At 36.7% G+C, this 11402-nt stretch overlaps 1 protein-coding gene across 1 annotated transcript; it reads left to right on the top strand.

Annotated features, from left to right (window-relative positions):
* The first annotated feature begins 9298 nt into the window (after positions 1 to 9298).
* On the top strand, positions 9299 to 10999 carry LOC114881820 (piggyBac transposable element-derived protein 4-like). The gene has a single exon (XM_029198698.2). It carries the CDS (start codon positions 9299 to 9301, stop codon positions 10997 to 10999), a length of 1701 nt encoding a protein of 566 aa, XP_029054531.2.
* Positions 11000 to 11402: the final 403 nt, after the last annotated feature.

Here is an 11402-nt window from a genome sequence, read left to right as displayed (position 1 = left end):
TAAGAGTCCGCAGTCTAAGCACGTCAGGCACAAAAGCGGAGCTACTGGCGCGATTACATGAATTCGATCCCGCGGGTTTATGGTTGAATACCAACGGCGACGATGACAGATCGCAAAAGGACAGCGTTTTCTCGGGCAATGCCGCGGAGGATGGAGGCGCATATGGAGGGACGAGTGTGCCGATCATAATTTCAAACGAAGAAATCGTACGGCAGCGTCACGAAATGGCCCTCCTTCGACGAGAAAGGGATCTGATGGAGAGGGAACTCGAATTAGCACGGCGCGAACTAGCACTAGCCCGGAACATGCAGCAACCGGGGACAGCTGAAGTAGGACAGCCCGCGACGCAAAATTCACGGATAGGCGTCAAGACCGTTGCTGAGCTACTCAGCCACTTCGATGGAACGTCGGAGGATTTTCCGAGCTGGTCGAAACAGGTACGGATACTGCAGGCGACTTACCGCTTGAACGACGACGAAACTAAAATCTTAATGGGGATGAGACTTCGAGGAAAGGCTCGCGAATGGATGCATTCTCGCCCTCAGTTCATCGAAATGAGTGTCGACGCGTTATTGGTGGAATTCGAAAATATATTCCACCACAGACCGAGCACCGTTGTCGCGCGTCAGCGGTTCCAAGAGCGCACCTGGAAACGGGGCGAGCTTTTTGAAGACTATTACCATGACAAGGTAATAAAAGCAAACCGCATCCCAATTGAAGATCAGATCGAACTGGTCGATTATCTGGTAGAAGGAATACCGGATCAAATATTACGAAACCAGGCGAGGATGCATTGTTTCTGCACACCAGAAGCGCTGCTGCGGGCATTTGAACGGTTAACGTTACCGACGAGCGCCCATGGAAACAGTGGCAGAGGGATCCAGTCGAAACCATCACCAGTCGCACATCAGGAGAGGATCCAACGAGGCGATGCAGGGACAATCAGAAAGGAGGAGACGAAGTGCTACAACTGTGGAGCGATGGGCCATCTCAGCAGAATGTGCCCGACCAAAGACCGAGGTATGAGGTGCTACAGATGCGGGGAGCACGGACACATCTCTACGGTATGCCCGAAGCGTGATGGTGAGGCGGCTAAAAATACCAACGTGGTGGAGCGCGCCTCGACGGAAAAAACGTACAAAACGGTAAGATTAGATGACTCAGACATAGTAGCGCTTATCGACACGGGTAGCGATTTAACACTGATGAGGGCGGAGTATTACGTTAAAATGGGTGCACCGCGACTGCAGGCCGGCGAAATAGTGTTTCGTGGCGTCGGGACGGAAGTAAATAAAACACTAGGCAAATTCGTAGCGAATCTACGCGTCGACGGCAACTCGTATACTATCGGAATAAATGTAGTATCCGACGCGTTGCTAAAATACGATCTGCTTATAGGAACGGACTTCTTAAATTCGGTGAATCTCACGGTAAGGCGAGGCGTAGTTACGATCGGGAAAGCGAAGCAGGACTGTATCGATAATGAGGACGTGCCGGAGATATTTCATATCGAGTGTAACGAGAATGGGCCTGGCGTAGATTTGTCGCATCCCAAGGACGACGCGACCAAACGAGAAGTTCGGGCGATGATCGACGGCAATGCCCCTGAAAGGACGCGCGAGGTAGATGTAAAAATGCACCTGGTATTAAAAGACGATGAGCCTGTTTATCAGAGAGCGCGGCGTTTAGCTCCGGTAGAAAAAGAGAAGGTCAATGCACAGATTAGCGAGTGGCTGCGGGACGGCATTATACAGCCATCGCTCTCTGAATATGCAAGCCCCATCGTCTTGGTGAGGAAGAAGGATGGCTCGGCGCGCTTGTGCGTCGACTACCGGAAAATAAATGAGAAAATCGTAAAGGACCGGTATCCGTTGCCACTCGTGGAAGACCGATTGGACGCGTTACAGGGCGCCAAGGTATACAGCACACTCGATCTGCGAAACGGTTTCTTTCATGTGGCAGTAGGCGAAAGTAGCCGCAAATTCACGTCGTTTATCGTACCCGACGGGCAATACGAATTTCTGCGTGTACCCTTCGGGCTGTGTAATTCACCCTCCGTCTTCATGAAGTTTATTCACGCGGTTTTTAGAGATCTCATTAATAAAGGGGTTGTATTGGTGTACATAGACGATCTGATCATACCATCGAGCGATATTACTAACGGAATACGGAGCCTTAGAATGGTGCTGACGACAGCGAGAGACGCCGGATTAGAAATTAATTGGAAGAAATGTAAAATACTACAAACTAAAGTCGAATTCCTCGGCCACATTGTAGAAAACGGCAGCGTCCGACCGTCTGAAAGTAAAACAGACGCCGTTCTAAAGTTCCCGAAACCGACGAATGTTAAGCAGGTACAAAGCTTTTTAGGCCTTACCGGGTACTTTCGGAAATTCGTACAAGGGTATTCACTAATCGCAAGACCGTTAACGAATTTGCTACGGGCGCATGTAAAATTCAAACTTGGTCAGGAGGAAATGAAAGCGTTCGAGGAGTTAAGGCCAGTTTATGTAGACAGCCGGTACTCAAATTGTATAAAACGGGAGCGCAAACCGAATTACATACTGACGCGTCGATGTTTGGCTTCGGGGCAGTCTTACTGCAGCGGGACGATGACGACGGGGAAATGCATCCTGTGCATTTTGCAAGCGGGAAAACGACGCCGGCGGAAGCAAAATATACGAGTTACGAACTGGAAGTTCTCGCAATCGTGCGGTCGCTCAAAAAATTCCGAGTTTATCTGCTAGGGATTCGTTTTAAGATCGTAACAGACTGTAAAGCATTCTCACTAACGATGAGCAAGCGTGATTTGTGTATGCGTGTGGCAAGGTGGGCGTTACTATTGGAAGATTTCGACTACGTTATTGAGCACCGGTCGGGCAAACGGATGACACACGTGGATGCACTGAGCAGACACCCTTTGCCAACGTGCTTGATCATCAGTGAGGACGAGGGCAGTATTACAGGGAAAATACAGAGAGCACAGCAAGAGGACGAAAAGATACGAAGAATTTTGGAACTAGCTAAGGAGGGAAAGATGGATGGGTACCTGGTAAGAGGGGGCGTACTTTTCAAGATGGTAGATGACGACATCCGTTTGGTGCTCCCGAGAAGCTTGCAAGCGCAATTCATACGACGAGCGCACGAGAAGGGACACTTCTCTGTTGCCAAGACGGAGATAGCATTGAAGAAAGACTACTGGTTTCGAGACATGAGATCCAAGGTCGAAAAAACGATAAGAAATTGTGTAGATTGCATACTGGCGGAAAGGAAGGCGGGAAAACTGGACGGCTTTCTCACACCAATCGATAAAGGCGAGGCCCCGCTCGACACGTACCACATCGACCATCTAGGACCCTTGATATCGTCAAAGAAAAGTTATCGTCATATTCTGGTCGTCATCGACGCATTCACCAAATTCGTATGGCTCTACACCACAAAAACGACGAATACCAGCGAAGTGGTGCGGCACCTAGAAAGGCAAGCGGTGACGTTCGGGAATCCACGGCGCATCATCTCAGACAGAGGTACTGCATTCACTTCCGGAGAATTTAAGGAATATTGTTCGAGAGAAAGGATTGAACACCTCCTCATCGCAACCGGTGTCCCGCGGGGCAACGGACAGGTAGAACGGGTCAACCGAACGCTCATACCAATACTAACAAAACTATCAGCACCCAAACCGGAAGAGTGGTACAGATATTTAGAAGCGGTGCAAAAATACCTCAATGCGACGCACCACCGGAGCATAAACACCACACCATTTCAGCTGTTCTTCGGAACACGGATGAGGACAAGGGACGATGCCCCAGTCAGGGAAATACTGGAACAGGAGTGGGCGGCGATGTTTGAGGAAAAGCGTGACGAAGAAAGAATGGTGGCCAGAGAAAACATCACGAAGATCCAGGAGGAAAATCGGAGGACGTACAATAAGAAGAGGAAAGAAGCACGAACATATCACGATAACGAATTGGTAGCGATCAAGCGAACACAAGCGGGACCAGGTATGAAGTTGGCAGCGAAATATCTAGGCCCTTACCGGATCACAAGAGTGTTACGAAATAACCGGTATGTGGTAGAAAAGATAGGGAATCAAGAAGGGCCGAAACAGACGACCACCGTAGCGGACTATATGAAACCATGGGTACAAGCGGATCACGATATGAGCAGTGAAGAAAGTGATTTGGAAGACGCAGCATCTGAGGGCAGATGCTGAAAAAGGATGGCCGAGTGTGGGAAAAGGGTGCATCCACGGGTGCTCATGTCCGCGGCTCGGCCGGGCCGATGACACGGTCAAATCAACGAGGCCAACGCACGCGAGCATAAACATGGGAAAAGACGTTGCGACAACCGTGTCTAGGCGCGTACAGGCAACAAAGGCCGAGGCCCGAAATATAAAAAGAAAGACCAGTACGATGAACCGCGTTTTTTGTCAACACGGCGGGTCAAGACACGGCCGCCGCCGCGAAAGGTTACGATAACGGTTAGAATTAGTCGAAACGAAACCGTCGTAGGCGTAACGTGTCAGGCGAACCGGCGAAACCTAACAGTCGAGCGAATTCAAGCATAGGTTAATTTAATTAGTTTAAGTTGTGTAACCATAGCCTTAAGATATTTAGTAAACGTTATATTAAGTAGACGACTCGCGTTAACGTTGCTTCATTCCTTTCCCCGATCCTACAATACTGATTACTTCATACAGATCTATGGAAATTTAGTAACAATATCATTCTTACTATATCCGCGTTAGATATGTAATATACATTTAATAACAATATCATTATTACTATATCAGCATTAGATATGTAATATACATTGTATAACAATATCATTATTACTATATCAGCATTAGATATGTAATATACATTGTATGACAATATCATTATTACTATATCAGCGTTAGGTATGTAATATACATTGTATAACAATATCATTATTACTATATGTGCATTAGGTGTGTAATATACATTTAATAACAATATCATTAGTAGCATATCTGAATTTGATATGTAATATACATTAAATAACAATATCATTATTACTGTATCTGCATTAGATAGGTAATATACATTTAACAACAATATCATTATTACTATATCTACATTAGAAATAATGTAATATACTGATTACATCATACAGATCAATGTACATTTAATAACAATATCATTATTACGATGTGTGCATTAGATATGTGATATACATTTAATAACAATATCATTATTACTATATCTGCATTAGATATGTAATATACATTGTATAACAATATCATTATTACTATATGTGCATTAGGTGTGTAATATATATTTAATAACAATATCATTAGTAGCATATCTGAATTAGATATGTAATATACATTAAATAACAATATCATTATTACTGTATCTGGATTAGATATGTAATATACATTTAACAACAATATCATTATTACTATTTCTACATTAGAAATAATGTTATATACTGATTACTTCATACAGATCTATGGACATTTAGTAACAATATCATTCCTGCTATATCCGCGTTAGATATGTAATATACATTTAATAACAATATCATTATTACCATATCAGCATTAGATATGTAATATACATTGTATAACAATATCATTATTACTATATGTGCATTAGGTGTGTAATATACATTTAATAACAATATCATTAGTAGCATATCTGAATTAGATATGTAATATACATTAAATAACAATATCATTATTACTGTATCTGCATTAGATATGTGATATACATTTAATAACAATATCATTATTGCTATATCTGCATTGGATATGTAATATACATTTAATAACAATATCATTATTACTACTATATCTTCATTAGATATAATGTAATATACTTATACCTTCTACAGATCTATGGACATTTTGCAACAATATCATGCCTACTATATCTGCGTTAGATATGTAATATACATTTAATAACAATATCATTATTACTATATCTGCATTAGATATGTGATATACATTTAATAACAATATCATTATTACTATATCTGCATTAGAAATAATGTAATATACTGATTACTTCATCCAGATCAATGTACATTTAATAACAATATCATTATTACTATATCAACATTAGATATGTAATATACATTGTATAACAATATCATTATTATTATATGTGCATTAGGTGTGTGATATACACTTTATAACAATATCATTACTACCATATCTGAATTAGATATGTAATATACACTTAATAACAATATCATTATTACTATATCTACATTAGAAATAATCTAATATTCTAATTACTTCATACAGATCAATGTACATTTAATAACAATATCATTATTACGATGTGTGCATTAGATATGTAATATACATTTAATAACAATATCGTTATTACTATATCTTCCTTAGATGCTATGTAATATCTTGATACCTTCCTACAGATCATAGAACATTTAATAAGAATATCATTATTACTGTATCTGCGTTACAAATGTAATATACATTTAATAACAAAATCATTATTACTATATCTACCTTAGAAATAATATAATATACTGATTGCTTCGTACAGATCAATGTACATTTAATAACAATACAATTATTACTATATCTGCATTAGATATGTAATATACACTTAATAACAATATCATTATTACTATATCTGCATTAGATATGTGATGTACATTTAATAACAATATCATTATTACTATATCTGCATTAGATATGTGATATACATTTAATAACCATATCATTGTTACTACTATATCTTCATTAGATATAATGTAATGTACTTATACCTTCTACAGATCTATGGACATTTTGCAACAATATCGTTACTACTATATCTGCGTTGGATATGTAATATACGTTTAATAACAATATCATTATTACTATATCAGCATTAGATACGTAATATACATTTAACAACAATATCATTATTACTATATCTGCATTAGATATGTGATGTACATTTAATAACAATATCATTATTACTATATCTGCATTAGATATGTAATATACATTTAATAACAATATCATTATTACTACTATATCTTCATTAGATATAACGTAATATAATGATACCTTCCTACAGATCTATGGACATTTAGTAACAATATCATGCCTACTATATGTGCGTTAGATATGTAATATACATTTAATAACAATATCTTTATTACTATATCAGCATTAGATATGTAATATACATTGTATAACAATATCATTATTACTATATGTGCATAAGGTGTGTAATATACATTTAATAACAATATCATTAGTAGCATATCTGAATTAGATATGTAATATACATTAAATAACAATATCATTATTACTGTATCTGCATTAGATATGTGATATACATTTAATAACAATATCATTATTGCTATATCTGCATTGGATATGTAATATACATTTAATAACAATATCATTATTACTACTATATCTTCATTAGATATAATGTAATATACTTATACCTTCTACAGATCTATGGACATTTTGCAACAATATCATGCCTACTATATCTGCGTTAGATATGTAATATACATTTAATAACAATATCATTATTACTATATCTGCATTAGATATGTGATATACATTTAATAACAATATCATTATTACTATATCTGCATTAGAAATAATGTAATATACTGATTACTTCATCCAGATCAATGTACATTTAATAAAAATATCATTATTACTATATCAACATTAGATATGTAATATACATTGTATAACAATATCATTATTATTATATGTGCATTAGGTGTGTGATATACACTTTATAACAATATCATTATTACCATATCTGAATTAGATATGTAATATACACTTAATAACAATATCATTATTACTATATCTACATTAGAAATAATCTAATATTCTAATTACTTCATACAGATCAATGTACATTTAATAACAATATCATTATTACGATGTGTGCATTAGATATGTAATATACATTTAATAACAATATCGTTATTACTATATCTTCCTTAGATGCTATGTAATATCTTGATACCTTCCTACAGATCATAAAACATTTAATAAGAATATCATTATTACTGTATCTGCGTTACAAATGTAATATACATTTAATAACAAAATCATTATTACTATATCTACCTTAGAAATAATATGATATACTGATTGCTTCGTACAGATCAATGTACATTTAATAACAATACAATTATTACTATATCTGCATTAGATATGTAATATACACTTAATAACAATATCATTATTACTATATCTGCATTAGATATGTGATGTACATTTAATAACAATATCATTATTACTATATCTGCATTAGATATGTGATATACATTTAATAACCATATCATTGTTACTACTATATCTTCATTAGATATAATGTAATGTACTTATACCTTCTACAGATCTATGGACATTTTGCAACAATATCGTTACTACTATATCTGCGTTGGATATGTAATATACGTTTAATAACAATATCATTATTACTATATCAGCATTAGATACGTAATATACATTTAACAACAATATCATTATTACTATATCTGCATTAGATATGTGATGTACATTTAATAACAATATCATTATTACTATATCTGCATTAGATATGTAATATACATTTAATAACAATATCATTATTACTACTATATCTTCATTAGATATAACGTAATATAATGATACCTTCCTACAGATCTATGGACATTTAGTAACAATATCATGCCTACTATATGTGCGTTAGATATGTAATATACATTTAATAACAATATCATTATTACTATATCTTCCTTAGATGCTATGTAATATCTTGATACCTTCCTACAGATCATAGTACATTTAATAAGAATATCATTATTACTGTATCTGCGTTACATATGTCATATACATTTAATAACAAAATCATTATTACTATATCTACCTTAGAAATAATATAATATACTAATTGTTTCGTACAGATCAATGTACATTTAACACGTTGAACGCCCAGCGTAAATCGGTGGAGTTTCTCCCGGGGCCCAAATCCGGGAGTGTAAACAGCGCGATAAAGAAGAGCGATATAATGCAATGCGTCGTATAAATATAACCACAGTTTATTTTTTTGAAAGAGTATTAGAAGATAACTTTGTAGAAGGTGCTTACAAAGTATAAAGGGCCTTGAAGTGGGGAATCCCATCAGCGTTCCGGAAAAAATTGACTGTGACAGATCTCATGGCATTTACACTAGAACTTCCACTTTCCTCAGAACCTTTAGTTGTCTCCGAACTTTCAGTTTCTTCAAATCAGTCAGTCAAACAGTATTTTTTGCATATTTTTGATATCTTTATTTACTTCTTGATCCCTAAAATGTTTGGTAGACAGCACAAAAGTGTAGATGAAAGTGAGCCGAGTAGTGATGAAGAAGTATTCAGGTTTCCAAGAAAAGTTAGAAATATTATTGTGTCAAGTTCAAGCTCGGAAAATGAGGATTTGTATGAGAGTGAAGATTTTGAAGAACTATTAGCAAACCTAGGTATAGAAGAAGAGAATGAGCAGATTGATACTGTCGGTTCATCTGACAATATCCAGTGGAAGGAGTTCACCGGAAAACAAAAATCATTCGAATTCACCGGGAAAAGTGGACTTCTTGTGGAACTACCTTCCAATATTACAGCGGGTGAAACCCTTTCTCTCTTCCTGAATGAACAAGTGATAGACCTTATGGTGAAAGAAACGAATAGGTATGCAGAAAACAAATTAGATCACAATACAAGCAGCGAACAAGCTCGAATAAACAGATGGAAACCCACAAATTCCGAAGAGATCAAAATATTTCTTGGACTGTTGCTTTGGATGGGTTTGGTGCAAGTTCCACTAACTACATATTGGTCAACGGATTCTCTTTATAATTTTCCGTTTCCTCGAAGTAAAATGTCTCGCAATCGATTCGAATTATTGTTGTCGAATTTACATTTCGCAAACAACGTAGCCATACAGTGTAATAATCGACTTGGGAAAGTGTTGCCATTAGTGGAGATACTTACAAATAATTACCAACAAATATTCTTACCCGGCTCAGAAATTGTAGTTGATGAGACTCTGGTTCCTTGGAGAGGAAGGCTCATATTCAGGCAGTACATACCGACAAAATCACACAAATATGGGATAAAACTCTTCAAATTGTGTTCCACAGAAGGATATACGTGGTCCACTAAAATATATGCTGGACGCGATTCCAGCGAGATCCAGCGAGTTGGCATTGCCGAAAAAGTTTGCTTCGAACTCATAAACAAGCTGTTGAACGAAGGGCGAACTTTGTATATCGACAATTTCTATACTAGCTACGAATTAGCAGTAAAATTGTTAAATTTTAAAACCCATGTTGTCGGAACGGTACGCCATAATAGGAAATTTATGCCAAAAGCTGTTATGCTTCACCCACTGAAGAGAGGTGAAATAATATCACGGGAGGACGATAATGGCATTGTAGTGCTGAAATGGAGAGATGTCCGTGACGTCAGAATATTATCATCGAAACATGCACCTATTATGGTACCAATTTCGGACTCGTCCACTCTTCGCGGACGTCCTCCAAAAATAAAACCTTTAGCAGTCATAGCTTACAATACTGGAAAGTCTGGCATTGACAGAAGTGACCAAATGGCATCATATGCAACAACAATTCGAAAGAGCATAAAATGGTATCGAAAACTAGCAATTCATTTCCTAATAGGTACTTCTGTAGTGAATGCACACGTTGTTTATCAAAAAGCAACGAACAAGAATATACAAATAAGAAAATTCCGAGAGCTAATAGTTCGAGAGTGGTTGGAATCCGAAAACGCAAGACCCCAAGCAGTACACAAAGCATCTCATCGCCTGCAAATTCGCAAAAATCCTCAGGGCAAATCCATTAGAAGAATGTGCGTTCGGTGCTACACAAAACAGAGGGAAACTCTCCAACGCCAGGACGCAAGAAAAAATGTGCAAAAGACTATAACATATTGTCCAGAGTGTCCACAGTCACCTCAATTATGTTTAAAATGTTTTAACGAATACCATAACTAATAAAATATTATAATATGTTAAAACCAAATAGTATATTATATAAAACCAAATATAAGTATATTTTTAATGTTTCTTTTTGTTTATTTTATAGTTTATTGTTACTTTCTGTTGTTTATACTCATCATAATTATGTTACGAATAAAACTATTATAAATTACCTCAAAAATCCTGTTTCAATTGGACGAAGAATAGCGTCACCCGTTTACGGGTGACGGGGCCCCTGTGGAAACATAGCCGTCACCCAGATCTGGGTGACGTGGCGTTCAACGTGTTAATAACAATACAATTATTACTATATCTGCATTAGATATGTAATATACATTTAATAACAATATCATTATTACTATATCTGCATTAGATATGTGATATACATTTAATAACAATATCATTATTACTATGTGTG

Source organism: Osmia bicornis, unplaced genomic scaffold, assembly GCF_907164935.1.
Source record: "Osmia bicornis bicornis unplaced genomic scaffold, iOsmBic2.1, whole genome shotgun sequence".
NCBI lineage: Eukaryota > Metazoa > Arthropoda > Insecta > Hymenoptera > Megachilidae > Osmia > Osmia bicornis.
Note: the sequence above shows the minus strand (reverse complement) of the source record. Positions and strands in the feature narration are given on the sequence as shown.

Bases quoted from the DNA above. Each gene is read 5' to 3' on its own strand.
- LOC114881820 (XM_029198698.2), top strand. From the start codon at position 9,299: ATGTTTGGTAGACAGCACAAAAGTGTAGATGAAAGTGAGCCGAGTAGT.